At 40.7% G+C, this 15,877-nt stretch overlaps 1 protein-coding gene across 14 annotated transcripts in view; it reads right to left on the reverse strand.

Annotated features, from left to right (window-relative positions):
* Positions 1-15,877, reverse strand: part of AMBRA1 (autophagy and beclin 1 regulator 1) — a 179,825-nt gene that overhangs the window by 33,752 nt on the left and 130,196 nt on the right. For all 14 annotated transcript variants that reach the window (XR_006714434.1, XM_045486706.1, XM_045486707.1 and 11 more), the window contains one exon: positions 8,832-8,942. Coding sequence is in view for 13 of the 14 variants with exons in the window: in XM_045486706.1 (XP_045342662.1) it covers positions 8,832-8,942 (111 nt within the window). In the remaining variant the exon portion in view is untranslated. The remainder of the gene's footprint in view (positions 1-8,831; positions 8,943-15,877) is intronic.

A 15,877-nucleotide genomic window follows, 5' to 3' on the forward strand; every position in this document is an offset into this window, starting at 1 on the left:
GAGACGACAAAGTAGATCAAAAAAGACATCAGAACACATTGATTAGGCTATTGTGCCAACTCTTGGGGGCTGACACCTACAGCACCATTACACATAAAACCGAGGAGGGACCACAAGGATGGTTCTGTTTGCTAACTAATAAAATAATGACATCCAAATATTCACTGCTATCACCATTAGGGCTCTGTACTGCTCAACTTCCAACCCACCATCTGCTCTAGCCTGTGTGGCTAGATTTATCTAGTTAGCACTGAGACCGTCTGCTCCTTACTCAGGGTCCCCAGCCTGGTGCCAAAAAATGACAATCTTTTCCTCCTTCCCTAGGCTGACACATGATTCCAATTGGCGATATATAAAAAAGAGAAAAAAACAAAGGAATGGGGGAAGCTTCGGGAGTGAGTCCATCTTGATCTTCTAAACTTGAGGCTGGCACAACCCTCAGAAAGATAAAAAGAAACTGACAATTGAGACTATAACAAACTTTAAAACAGTTTTGCACAATTACCATTTTATCCACATTTAATATCTTAAAAACGCATGATGGCTATTTTATGAAAGTAGGCTTTCTTATCTCCCTGATACATAGATCTCACTCACGTGTGCTCACATACAACTCAGTTGAACATATAGAAATCTATAGTGACCCTCAGAACTCACCACCAACGTAAAATAAAAAGCACTTAACTGCTTACTGTCAGATTAATTCCTAAGGGGAGCCAGGGTGGCAAGGAGAGTACAAGTAAGGTTTTCCTTCTTCTGGAAAGCCTGGCTCTAACACGCTGAAAAACTGGGCGTATAGACAGAAAAGCATTTTGTCAGCCTCCAGTCCAAGCCACTGTGTTTGTGTTTACTACATTATGATGAATCCAAATCAATGGCCACCTCCCAAATTTTGTTCCTTCCCCACCAACTCCACCCAGTTTCACAAGTGCTCCCAGTCACTGCAGGGAGCTCACAGACAGACATGCAAATGACAAATGAAAGGAGAATGCCGAAAACTCAGGCAGAGCTTCTCCAGGCGTATGTTTAATCGCAGCAACTGTGCAGCTAGTGACCCGGGGCTTCACTCCTGTCCTAATGAAGGGGATGTGGCAGGCACACAGTGATTTGGTAGCTTCACTTCTGCGAGCACTGGGTGGTGTGTTTACAATTTCATTTTTATTTCAAAGTTCCAATTAGTGGCTTACATTTGCTGCCCGTTGTCTATTAATTTCCCACATGGAAATGGAAATGTTCAGTTACAATGGTGAGTGGTCACTGCTTCAATTCACTTGTGTAGCTTCTCCTCATGAGGCTGAAATTTTGATGAGTTAATTTACACAGGGAGAGGTTTCTTGTTTCCTGGGGCCACAGGAAAGTAATGCACTCATGACGAGGACAACTCACCCTTTCTGGACTGAACAATAATGTAAGCAGGTAGAGAAAAAGGTGAAGTGAAATAAAGCCTAAGGCACTGGCAACCCACACACCAGTAGAAATCTTTGTTCTGCTCTCTGCCTCGCCTTATCACAGTGCTTCTCCAGTATTAGCATGCATCAGAATCACCTGGAGGGCTTATTAAAACACAGAATGTTCGGGTGAGGCCTGAGAATTTGGATTTCTAACAAGTTCCCAGATGCCTCTGATGCTGCTGGTCTGGGACCACACTTGAAAACTGCTGCCTTACCAAACAGTCCTTGATCCCTGAGCTGTAGCTCCAGCAACCTGCCCTGCACTTAAAGGCAAAAACACACGTGGGGAAGGGTGATGGGGCAGCTCAGAATGGAAATAAAGGTTAGGAAAGAAAGGATTTTTCAAATCAAAGCTGCTTAAGAGCTTCAGGGGGCAGCTCCAGGGGGAGAAAAAATGATGCAGAAGACAGCAGGAAGCCATGTTCCAGACTCCGCAATGTAATCTCCTCCTAATTATAAATGATTTCCAAGTGAAAATGCCCTAGCAGGGAATGGGAGGGGTTAGAAATACTGATGCCTGGAGGAGCAGATGGCTCTGCCTTCCTATCAGCTCCATAAATTATAAACAAACACCTTGTACAAAGATCGATTTGTAGCCTGTTGCTGGCTGGCCAGATGAGGCCATGGGAGCGATTAGCAGTTGCAGTGCTTTTGCAAATGCATTAGATACTGATTTGGAAAACTCAAAGGGGTTTAAATCAGCAGGGAAATTTCCTTTTGGCTCTGAGCCCATCTGGTTGCAGAATAAGACCTCCTCACAGAACTACGTATGACACTGCAAGCCCTCCCTGAAGGCACCAATCGCTCCATCTCCTGTGGTATGGTCTGCCTTACACCAATCAGCCACTGGATTTCTGAAGGCCAGTTCTGGCAGGAAAACCTAGTGACCAACGCTCTTTACCCAATAAGAGCTCACTCTTAAAACACAAGAGTGAGGGGCACCTGGGTGGCTCAGTTGGTTGACCAACCGACTTCGGTTCAGGTCATGATCTCACAGTTTGTGAGTTCGAGCCCCGCATCGGGCTCTGTGCTGACAGATCAGAGCCTGGAGTCTGTTTCAGATTCTGTCTCTCCCCCTCTCTCTACTCCTCCCCTGCTCACGCTCTGTGTCTCCGTCTCTCAATAATGAATAAATGTTAAAAACAAAAAAAGAGTGAATCTAATGAGCTACTTTTTCATGAAAGTGTTTTCAAAATTATCTACACGTCTGAGGCCTTTTCACCGGCTTCTAAACTTTACAAAGAGGAATTCATTAATCTTGCATCCCAACTGAGAGAAACATGTGGCAAGAATCTTTAACTCCAGAAAAAAGTTAAATGCAATTCGGGTAAGTCAGATGACCAGCAATATAGTGGCTGCTGAACACATGAGTAAAACTCAAGCCCAGTGGCTGGCAGGCACAGGCTGTGCCAGAGCCAAAGGCTACCATCGACAGAGAGGTACGTGGTGTTCAGAAATGAATCCTACAGCAAAAGAAATTCCCTACTTACTCTTCTCACAGCTGAATCTATCAAGAGTGAAGATGCAAACTGTAACTAGAGTTCATTCAGACCAACCAGCAAACCACAGGCAACTCAGGTAAAAGTGACTATCATTCTAGAGAGTAATACCATGGGAAGGAACACTGACTATAATTAGACATATACGCCCTAAGCAACCAGAACAGCAGTTGTTTTCCAAGGTCAGAACTCTAAGAAAAATAGGACACTCTTAAAAAGCAGAATTCTAACCCCATGCATGAGCCAAACTAAATGAGCCAATCCAGTTCCACATGAAACTCTCTGATCAACTCAGGTTTTACAAGAGTTGTAATCAAAAGATGCAAGAAGAAACACAGAAGGAGAATTATAGGAAGTTGTAGTTGGAACAAGTTAAGGCTTATACAAAACACATTGGGACAACCAAAAAGGCCATCAAAGCTACGACAGCAACATATCCTATGCCCGTTTTCTGAAGGTTTTGTTTTCCTATCAAGGCAAATGACCTGCAACTGGGTAGAAACAACATGCTTGAGAAGGATGGGAAGCCCATTACAGATAAGGCAATGGGGTGAGAGCAATATCTTACTTACATGAACATTACTCTCCATAGATGGAGAATACATATCCCAGTGTACTAAAGATGGGGGCAGGTGGGACTTTATAGAGTTATGGCCATACTCTCAAAGAATCATGGTGCAATTTCCTAGAAAAAGACATGATAAAAATAGCTAGCACTTTCTGACCATTTATTATATGTCAGGTAATGTTCAGAATGTCTGACATTATTAACAATATAATTCTCAGAACAACCCTATGAGGTTTGCACTATTATAATTCTCACTTTATAGACAAGGAAATGAAGGTGGAGAGAGATTAAATAACCAAGGTCATACTGCTGGAAGGTGGCTTGACCAGGGATTTGAACCTGGACAGCGTGTCATAAGAGTTCATGTGCTTATCCCCTTATAGGACAGTTGACAGAGAAAGTTATCAAAGAACTACCTCCCTCTATGCAAGGAAGGAAGGAAGGAAGGAAGGGAGGGAGGGAGGGAGGGAGGGAGGAAGGGAGAAAGAAAGAAAGAAAGAAAAGAAAGAAAAGAAAGAAATAAAGAAAGAAGGAAAGAAAGACAGACAGACATTAGGCCCAGACCTTTAAAATACAAAAGCATAAGCAATTCAAATAGTATTTAAACTGCTCCAAAGAAAACCTACCAAATTATATTTATAATACACGCATGATACTGACACCAAAATCCATAGATATTATAAAAAAGGACAGGGCCATCCCACTTGCAAAAATCAATGAAAAAAGTCTATTAGTAAGCTACATGAAAAGAATTTTACATTAAAGAATACTCCACCAACCAGGTGTTTTTTTTTTTTTTTTTTCAAGAAATGTAAAGACAGGTTCAATATTACAGAATCCATTAATATGAAGATTTTATTATTAGATCAAAGGAGAGGAAAAAAAACATATGATCATCTTCATAGATGCTGAAAGGCCATGACTAAATTCAAAATCCATTCTCGATAAAAACTTTCAATAAAATAGGGGCGCCTGGGTGGCGCAGTTGGTTAAGCGTCTGACTTCAGCCAGGTCACAATCTCACGGTCCGTGAGTTCGAGCCCTGCGTCGGGCTCTGGGCTGATGGCTCAGAGCCTGGAGCCTGTTTCCGATTCTGTGTCTCCCTCTCTCTCTGCCCCTCCCCCGTTCGTGCTCTGTCTCTCTCTGTCCCAAAAATAAATAAACGTTGAAAAAAAAAAAAAATTAAAAAAAAAAAAAAAACTTTCAATAAAATAGGAATAGATGACTTCCTTAAAATGGTAAACTAGTTCTGGTTCAACCTAAAAGCCAGCAATATGTTTATAGGGAAAAAGCTAGACGTTTTCCTAATAAAATCAGGAATATGAAGATGCCTGCTATTATTTAACATTGTACTGATAGGAGCCAATGCAAATAGAGAAGAGAAAGAAATCACGAATGTAAAACTTGGAATGGAGAAGGTAAAATTATCACTTCTTACAGATAACACACCTAGAAAATCCATGAGATTTACCTGAGTAACAACTATAATTAGTAAACAATTCAGTAAGACAGTAGGATTTAAAAAATAAGCTTATAATAGTAAACTTAAGAATTCTGCAGGATCTATATGAAGAAAACATTCCTAACAACACAAGAGAAACTTGGAGAAATGGAAAATCATACCACATTCTTACTAAAAAGATACCATAAAGATGTTGAATCTCCTTAAGTTAATTTATAAGTTTAATGTGATTGCAATAATTATACTACAGGGTTTTTTTTCAGGGCGGAGGGGGTGTGAAGGGAAGAAGTAAAACAGTTTTAAAGTCCATACAGGAAAACAAAACCACTTGAGCAGACAGGATAATTTGGATTAAAGAAATAAGAGGGGCGCCTGGGTGGCTCAGTTGGTTAAGCATCCAACTCTTGATCTCAGGTCAGGTCTTGATCTCAGGGTTGTGAATTTAAGCCTTGTGTCTGGCTCTGCACTGGGCATAAAGCCTACGTAAATAACAACAACAACAACAACAACAACAACAACAACAACAACAACAGGGGATGGGTCTAGATTCTAAAACACAAAGCCTCAAAACAAACCCATGTGGTACTCTCACATGAATAATCACACAGATCACTAGGATAGAATGGATAGTCTAGAAATACATCTAAATAAACACAGGAAAGTAAAAATAGGATGAAAGTGACATTCCAAATCAATGGGGACAAATGCATTAGTCATTAAACTCGGGACAAATGAGTAGCCATATGGAGTAAAAGCTGGATCATATTCTGCTTATTTGGAACTAGGTTAAACTTCTAGTGAATCAAAGACTTGAAGGTAAAGGAACTAAAATACAAAAGTACTAACTGATCTTCCTAATGATGACACAAAATCTGGGAACCATAAATGGAAAGTTGGATAATTTTGACTACTTAAAATAAGTTCTATGACAAAAATAACCTTCAGCAAAGTCAAAAGACAAATGACAACCAGGGAGCTCCTATTAGAAGTTAATTTTCTGATTTAGAAAGAGCTCCTGTAGACCAGATAAGGAAAAGATCAGCAACACAATAGAAAAACAGGTAAAGCACATGGATAGGTCAAGAAAAGGCAATACACATAGCTAAGTGTATAAAGAGGTGCACAACCTGGTGTAATATAAGAAATACAAACTTAAAATACCTACATACTATTTTTTACCTATCGGAAATGCAAATATCCAAAAATACGGTTAACACATTCTGCCAGCAAGAGTTTAGGGAACAGGCATTCACATAGGCTGCAGGGGAGAGTAGAAATCGGCATAACCCTACAGAGGGTGACTTAGCAACATCTACCCAAATCACAGATGTATGTACTCTTCCTAACTACAATTCTATTCCTAGGAATTTATCCTATAGATATTCTTGCATGTATGCAAAACAACAAACTACAGCATGGTTTGTATGGCGAAAGACTGAAAACAATTTAAAAGTTCCTCAGAGGAAGACTGTTTGAAAAATGGTTAAAAAATGGAACCAAGAGACTCCATTTGGACAATGGAATACTGGCACTTATTAAAAAAGAAAGAGTTAACTCTTCATATACTGATATGTAAGATGACCAACATACATTATAAAGTACCGAAAGCAAAGTGCAGAAAGAAGAGTATGTATAACATGTTACCATTTGGGTCAAACAGAAGGTGAGAAAACATACATTTGCATTTGCCTGTTTATACACACATAAGGTATCCTTGAAAAGATATAGAAGGAACTGCTAATTGTGGCTGCCTATGGGGAGGAGTGGTGGGCACCTGGGAGCAGGGCTGGTAAACTTTCCACTGTAATATGATTTTATAGTTTAAAAAATTTTGAATGTTGAATACATTTCCACAAAGTAAACAATATAAACAAAATAACTTGAAATAAATTATGGCAAATAAGATCTGGGTCAGAAATCTGGAGCTGAACAAGCAAACCTGGTATTCAATAAAGGAAAAAGTAGATTGCAGCTGATTCCCAGCAGACTTAAACAAAAAGATTATTGAACATGTGGCTTATAAGTACTTAGAAATAAATGATTGCTACTGTGGTTTCATTAAGATTAGGACATGAAAAATTAACCTTATTTTCATGGTCTGACAAGGATACCAAGACTGGCAGATTGGGAAATGCCACAGAGAACATCTTGATTATTTTAAGCATCTGACAAACTCTTACAATACCTTGTAGACAAGATTTTTTTTTAAATGTGGGCTTCAGTTGTGATCATCATGCCTGGGTGCTAATTCATGAACCAAAACTGACACAGAGAAAGTCCACAGCAACATAACACAAGGACTGGTATAAAGTCCTGACTGATTCACCATTTTTGCTAGTAATCCAAAGGAAGACAGAGAAAGCATATTTATCAAATTAGTAGATGATGTAAGACTGAGAGAAAAGTACTGAATCAAAGTTCAAAAAGGCACTGAGAGGGAGGAGCCAGGAACTGCAATTGACACTATTAAGATCACATTTAATAGAAACAAATACAAACCTGCTTTTTTAACTTTTTTTTAATGTTTATTTATTCTTCAGACAGAGACAGAGCGTGAACAGGGGAGGGGCAGAGAGAGAGGGAGACACAGAATCTGAAACAGGCTCCAGGCTCTGAGCTGTCAGCACAGAGCACGACACGGGGCTCGAACCCATGAACTGTGAGATCGTGACCTGAGCTGAAATCGGACGCTCAACCAACTGAGCCACCCAGGTGCCCCAAACCTGTTTTGGTTTTTAAAGATTCAAGTGTACAAGTAAGTATAGAACAGTAGTCTTGGTTTCTTAATTAACTATCAAAGAATTTGAAGTGACCGCAAACTGAAGAGTGGCTTCAGAAAAAGCTGCTGAAATCTCATGCTGAATCAACACTATCCAAACCACCATTGTGCTACATACTGGACAGCTCCCATCTGGAGTTTTTAACTGTGTTCTGGCCCCCCAAAATCAAAAGGGAAAATGAGAAAAATTGTCAAGGATTTGGAAACCAGGATCAGTAAAAGGAATCTCAAGGAAGGAAATCTGGCCTGAGAAGAAAGATTTAGGAAAGGAAAATGGCAATTTATCTTCAAATAGTTGGAGGACCATCACAAGAGGTACGTTAGACTTATTCTATGGAGATTCAGAGGTAGAACCAGGACCAATGGGAGGAAATAACAGGAAGGGAACAATAACAGGAACTTATCAGTGATGGATTAGGCCATCTTGTCAGACAGTGTGACCTGTCATCTGCAGTATTCAAGCAGAGGCCGAACTGCTACTTCTCAGAAGTCCTTCATTCGATAAAAAGTGAAGTTCTTTAAAATGCTGTGATAAACCACTGAGACATGGGATTGCGGACTTCCCAGGAAGCTGGGAAAATGGACTATCAGACAGATGTGTTTGTAAGTCACAGACCAACTGTGTTCCATCCATTCACTGTGTTCCATCCAGTTCTGGATTAACAAATGAGTTTAACATCACCACAGTCTCTCCTCAAGGGTCACAAGGGCTAGCTCTCAGTTCCTAAACTCCTTGCTCTTTCTTTTCTTCTCAGTTCCACCTAAACATTGAGGCTTATTAGGACAATGAGCTACTAGTTGGTGAACTCTCCAGAGTAGAGACCCCTTCATCTCTGTGTCCATCTTGGCACTGTCCTTGGCACCACAGCCACCATGGTTCGCTGCTTAGGGTGGGCGCTCAAAACATGTCTGCTGACTACCGACTGAGAACTGTAGAAACTGAGAAACTGCAGAAACTGGCAATCAGCTGCTCAACAATATCATGAGAACTCCAGTGCTCCATGGGCTTCTGAGTTCTGACCCACCAATAAGAGACACCCCTTCCACCACTACCAGCTCTACTTTGGCTTACCATTACTGATTTCGGGGAGGTCAAACTTAGTGAAGTCCCACCACTGGAGCCGGTAGGTGGTGTTGGCAATGTTACTGGCCACAGCAGACTGTCCATCACCAATCACTGCCCCTGGTTGGGGGAGAAGACAAAGAGAGCACATTATAGTCTTTATCCATGTTTCCTCTGCAAACATAAAACAACATGTACTGGGATTAGCAGGAGAGGGGGAAGAGGAAGAACCATCTGCTAAATCCCCATCTCAAAGAGAAACCAGACATGCCTCTCAGGAACAATTCTACTGGAAACATAATCCCATTAATCAGCTCCTCCCATGATTATTTAACATGTCCTTGGTGCCAACAATGTGGCAGGTAACATCTATGTCTTGTCTGGTAGGCTCTCAGTGTAAAGAGAAAGATAAATTTTCATAAAATTGAGGGGCGGGGGGAGTGAAAAATGGGAGGACAACATTAACACAGAAAGGACCTACAGAAAAGCATTTCATTCCTGGATGTCTTTGTAGTAAGCAGAGCTATTTGGGAGAAAGTGTCTCCTCCTTTGTACATGACCTTCTCCCTAACAAAACATCACAAAAGGAAGCTTCCTCCAGGGAAGAGGCAGCCAGTATACAGCTGATTAGATACATAGAGACGGTAAAGAACAAATGAGGTCATATTTGCTAATTTCTTCTGGACCCCTGGCATGTAACGACAGCAGAAATTTATAAGCCTAGCTTTTCAGTATCAGAATATTTTTATTAGGGCAATATTTTATAAACCCCTCCTCTCCCCACCCTGTGAGAACTTCCTTGAATCCGAATTCACTTGAAACATCTCACGGTTTAACTTTCCCTCAGATATACACTTCTGTATGACATTTTTTTCCTTTGGAAACCAATTAAATGAAAAATGGATTTTTTTTAACAGGGTGACACTTTAATTTGCAGTTGTATTTCATTTACATGAACATGTCATTTCCTCCTCCTCCTTCTGAGGTGCATTTCATACACAACCACCCTTTTGATCAGACAAGCCAAACCCTCTTGGGAGAATAGAACACTGTTGCATGCTAGACAACCTAAATGGTATTCTCTGCTGCAAATCACCTCCTACTTTAAGAAAATGAACTGGTTAGAGCTTACTAGCCTTGGAACAACAGACTATTTTATACCTAGATTCTTCAGTTTCACCACCTTCCTCCTCAGCATATCCCTGGCAAAACGGTTTTGTCACCTGTACTTTTGTCTTCCTTTTGGTGAGCTGCATTGATTGGTCTGTCTGCCGTTCCTGGTCTTTTCCTGTTCTTTCCCCAAATGGTCAAGAGGCTGTTCAGAGAAAATGTCCTCCATACAAGCCAGAAAAGTACCGTTCTCACTCTTCTCCAGTTGCAGCAAGCCACTACATAAGAAGACTCTTTTCAACACTAGTTTACTGATAGTGTCCTTGTCCCAGTTTCAATTTGTAAAGAAAGGTAAAAATAACAGTTCATTTCCAAGATGATAATATTGCTAGATTACGTATTCGCAACATGGGCAATATTGCCCCCGTGGGGGTGAAAATTGGTTCATGGGGAAATCTTAGTGCAATCACTAGCTTGCCTCCAAAATACTGCAGTGTGTGACAGATATACAGCATATCTGTAATATTAAAATTTCACGGGAGGGGGGATGATTGGAAAAAAATGTCTGCAAGGGCTCCGAAATACTGTTCTAGATAAACCAATACCCCCACAACAAAATTCTCTAAAATCTTACAAAGACATAGATCCAAATGGTCATGATCTCCCGGAAGGCCTGAGAAAGATAGCATTGGCAGTGCTGACAGTGAGCTCACTGACCTCAAACCCCTACTGAGGGCCCTGTGGCATATCACTCAAATAAGGTAAATCTATTTTCCTCATAATTTTAACCTTTATAGAATATCCTATAATAATTACACCTGACTTGGGAACTTTGCTGAACTTCTCTGGGTTTTGAAGGGGGTGATCTACGTATTGGACTTAAAAAAAAAAAAAAAATATATATATATATATATATATATATATATATATATATATATTTTTTTTTTTTTTTTTTTTTTTTTTTGAGAGAGAAAGTGCATGCAAGCAGGGGAGAGGGGCAGAGAGAGATGGGGGACAGAGGATCCAAAGCAGGCTCTGCACTGACAGCAGAGAACCCAATGGGAGGCTCAAACTCATGAACTGTGAGATCATAACCTGGGCCAAATTCGGACACTTAACCAATTAAGCCACTCAGGTGCCCCTACTGGATTTTCTTAATAGGAACTTTCTTGATTTTGCTAGGCCCCCTTGATAATGAAAATAACTTTTAAGTTCTAAGGTCTACCACTTCCCTGGAAAGAATTACTCAGTTTCACTCTAATCCAGGCTCAAGATCACTAAGCTTATGAATTGTTCCCTGGTTTGCTTATCTAGATGGCTGATATTGCCCTCCAACCACTAGTCTCTCTCACACCATTGTAGTTATCATGTCCTCCAAATTTTTTTTTAATGGAGCAAGCAAGCCTAGCTAAGAGAGTCTTTCTCTCTCTCTTTTTTTTTTTAATGATTATTTGTTTTGTGTGTGTGAGAAAGTGAGAGAGAGCAGGGAGAGGAGCAGAGGGGAAGAAAGAGAATCCCAAGCAGGCTCTGAGCTGCCAGTGCAGAACCTGACTGGGGCTTGATCTCACAACTGTATCATGGCCTGAGGCGAAATCAAGAGTCGGACGCTCAACCGACTGGGCCACCCAGGGGCCTCTGTCCTCCAACTTTTAGTACAAAAGCATAAAACACAAAATAATAGAAGGTAAATTGATTTCTCAATAGATGGTGAATGGAATGTTAGTTGCTAATAGCAAGAGAGTAGAAAATAAACTGAAGGATAGAAAATAAACTGAAGAAACAGACTCCGTATTCTGGGAGCTTAAAATCTGGGGGAGAGGATGGGAGCTACAATTAGGAAAACAGTTAAGGAAAATATCAGATGCAGAGAGTCTGGGTGGCTCAGTTGGTTAAATGTCTGACTTCAGCTCAGGTCATGATCTCGTGGTTTGTGGGTTCAAGCCCCACGTCGGCCTCTGTGCTGACGGCTCAGAGCCTGGAGCCTGCATCAGATTCTGTGTCTCCCTCTCTTCTCTGCCCCTCCCCCACTTGTGCACACACACTCTCTCTCTCTCAAAAATACATAAACATTTAAAAAAGCAGGGGCGCCTGGGTGGTGCAGTCGGTTAAGCGTCCGACTTCAGCCAGGTCACGATCTCGCGGTCCGTGAGTTCAAGCCCCGCGTCAGGCTCTGGGCTGATGGCTCGGAGCCTGGAGCCTGTTTCCGATTCTGTGTCTCCCTCTCTCTCTGCCCCTCCCCCGTTCATGCTCTGTCTCTCTCTGTCCCAAAAATAAATAAACGCTGAAAAAAAAAATTTTTAAAAAGCATTAAAGGGGGCGCCTGGGTGGCTCAGTCGGTTGGGCGTCTGACTTCGGCTCAGGTCACGATCTCGCAGTCCATGAGTTTGAGCCCTGCGTCGGGCTCTGGGCTGATGGCTCAGAGCCTGGAGCCTGTTTCCGATTCTGTGTCTCCCTCTCTCTCTGCCCCTCCCCCGTTCATGCTCTCTGTCTCAAAAATAAATAAACGTTAAAAAAAATTAAAAAAAAAAGCATTAAAAAAATAAATAAACGTGAAAGGAAGGAAGGAAGGGGGGGAGGGAGGGAGGGAGGAAGGAAGGAAAAACCAGAGGCTTTAAGAGTGCTGTGGATCTGCAACTGGGAACATAATGATTAAGACTCCAACCCCTGGCTCCAGAAGCTACTGTATAGTCCACGCCTCCAGAAATGTCTTCTGGAGAACAGCTGTGCAATATAATAAACATGTATGGTAGCACTGTGTGGAAGAGACTGGGGAGGTGTTCTCAGCCAATGGTGCCAGAGCGCTTAGAAGAAATGGAGCCTGGCACCAGGGAGTCGATTTTCAGTGCCATGTAAACATAGATTAGGAGGAAAAGATGCCAGCAACAGATTAGCGTATTGTCACCAGGTTCTCTTTTGCAAGAGCTGCAAGCCAGCTGAGCCTGTCTCTCGGAAACATCAGGAAGAAAAAGTATCACCCTATTAAAAAGCCCCAACCATTTAGTAGGCCTCTGGCCACTAAGCTTAAGGTATAGGAAATGTGCCAGAATGAGTTAATGGGCTGAGCTCCGAAGTATTTACATAGGAGGCACTTAGCCTCAGAAGCTAAATCCTGAGAGACTGTGGAGAGATTTCTGAGGCCTCGAGGTTTTCTCAGTAATAACAGGATAGACAAGCTAGACTGAGGGTTTCTCAGCCTCCACTACTGATATTTTGGGCCAGATAATTCTTTGTTTAGGGGGTGTGGTGGGTCTTGGGCTTTGTAAGGTGTTTGGCACTATTGCTGGCTTCTGCCCACTACCCCCTCACCCAGTTGTGACAACCAAAATTGTCTCCAGACATTGCCAAATGTTCCCTGGGACCAAAATCATCCCTGGTCAGAAACCGCCAAGCTAAATAAATATAGCCTACATTTTTAACTCCAAAATAGGTGCTCTCAGGAAGCACCACTATTAGAATGCCCACTGCTAAAGTCACCAGAACTGTTAGTGATACTGATTTTGGAAAGAAACTAATCAAAGGTATAGCATTATACACATATTCTCTTAGCAAACTTAGTTTCCCACTTCTGTCATGGATGAAAGACTAGCTTGAACTGGGATATTATGGCTTGTAGTTTGTTTGTTTTTTGTATGGTGTCCGAGAATACAGGCTTCAGAATCAGATGGACCGGATTTGGATACTGCCTGCTAGCATCTACTGCAGTATGACTATGTGTCTCTCTGAACCTCAGTTGTCTTACCTGTAAAACAGGTATAATGATAATGCTGACAATTTATAGGGTCATTGAGAGAACTTACTGAACCAGTAAATGTAAAGCAATGGCAAGTAGTAAGTGTCTAACAAATGGCTACCATTAAAATTATTTTAGGGGTGCCCGGGTGGCTCAGTCGGTTAAGCGCCTGACTTCAGCTCAGATCATGATCTCATGGTTAGTGAGTTTGAGCCCCGTATCGGGCTCTGTGCTGACAGCTCAGAGCCTAGAGCCTGCTTCAGGTTCTGTGTCTCCTTCCCTCTCTGCCCCTCCTCTGCTCATGCTCTGTCTCTCTCTCAAAAATAAATAAACATTTTTTAAAAAATTAAAAAAATAAAATAAAATAATTTTAAACATTTATTCCACCTCTATATGCTTTTTCTCTACAGGTATAGCTCTGTAATCAACAAGTCAAAGATACAGGTCCTTTTGTAAGAGACTAGTCCAAATTATGTGCCAGGGCCAAGAGACAGAAGCATTTAACTTTAGAATTAAGGTCAAATGCCAAGCCCCTAGACTCTGTAGTAACTTTCTCCTTGAAAAACAGCCTAGGCCAAGACAGTCACATTCTGGGCCACAAAACCCACGGTAACACATTTAAAAGAACAGAAATCATACAAAGTATGCTGTCAGACCACAGGGAATTAAACTAGAAATTAGCAGCAAAAAGATAACTGGAAAATCCCCAAATATTTGGAGATTAAGCAACACACTTTAAATAACACATGGCTCAAAGAAGACATCTCAAGAGAAATTTTAAAATATTTTGAACTAAATGAAGATGAAAATACAATTTATTAAAATTTGTTAGATGCAACAAAAGCAGTGCTTAGAGGGAAATGTACTGCACTGAAATGTATACATTAAAAGAGAAGAAAAATAGGGGCACCTGGGTGGCTCAGTTGGTTGAGTGTCCAACTCTTGGTTTCAGCTCAGCTCATGATCTTGTGGTTAGTGGGTTTGAGCCCATGTTGGGTTCTGCGCTGATGGCACAGAGCCTGCTTGGGATTCACTCTCATTCTCTCTCTCTCTCCCCCCGCCCCCCACTCTCTCTCTCCCCCTCTGTGCCCTTTCCCCTTCTCCCCTGTTTGTGCACTCTCACTCTCAAAAATAAATAAATAGTTTTTAAAAAAGAATCTTCTTTGGGAAGACAAAAGAAGATCTAAAATCAATAATTTAAGCTTCCACCTTAGGAAATAAGAAAAGAAGAGCAAATGAAATCCAATGTAAGAAAAAAAAATTAGAGAAGCAATCAATGAAACTAGAAATAAGAAATCAATAGAAAAAAATAAAACCAAAAGCTGGTTCTTTAGAAGGATCAATATAATTGATAAACCTTAAGCCAAGCTAACTAAAGAAGAGAGAAAACACAAATTATTAGTATCAGAAATAAAAGAGGGGCCATCACTATTGATGCATGTATACTAAAAGGATAATAAAAGACTACTATGAACAACTCAATGACCACTAATTTGGTAATCTATTAGAAATGGACTAATTGCCTGAAAGACAGAGTCTACCAAAATTTACACAAGAAGAAATAGATAATCTGAATAGGCATATACTTACTAAGTTGAATTAATCATTAATAACCTTCTCAAACAGAAAGCACCAGACCCAAGTGGGTTCACTTGCTAAATTCTATCAAACATTTAAGGAAGAAATTACATCAAATCTACAATTTCTTACAGAAAACTTAAGTGGATCTACTTCCAAATTCACTTTATAAGGCCAGTATTACCCTCAGCACTGAGACCAGACAAAGACGGTGAAGAAAGGAAAACTATAGACTGGTATCTCAGAGGCAAAAATCCTCAACAAAATATTAGCAAGTCAAATCCAATAATATATTTTAAAAATTATATACTATGACCAAGTGGGATTTATCCCAGCTATGGAAGCCTTGCTCAACATTTGAAAATCAATAAATACAATCCGTTATATCAGCAGGACAAAGAAGAAAAATCAAATAATCATACCAATAGATACAGATAGAAAAACCTTATGACAAAACCCAACACTTACAATAAAAACTATCAGAAACTTAGGAAGAGAGAATTATCTCAGTTGGATAGAAAATGTCTACAAAAACCCTATAGCTAACATCATACTTAATGATCAGAAACTATGTGATTTCCCCCAAAGATCAGGAACAAGCAAGGATGTCTCCTCTCACTACTCCTCTTCATCACTG

The sequence above is a fragment of the Leopardus geoffroyi genome, chromosome D1, assembly GCF_018350155.1.
Source record: "Leopardus geoffroyi isolate Oge1 chromosome D1, O.geoffroyi_Oge1_pat1.0, whole genome shotgun sequence".
Lineage (NCBI taxonomy): Eukaryota > Metazoa > Chordata > Mammalia > Carnivora > Felidae > Leopardus > Leopardus geoffroyi.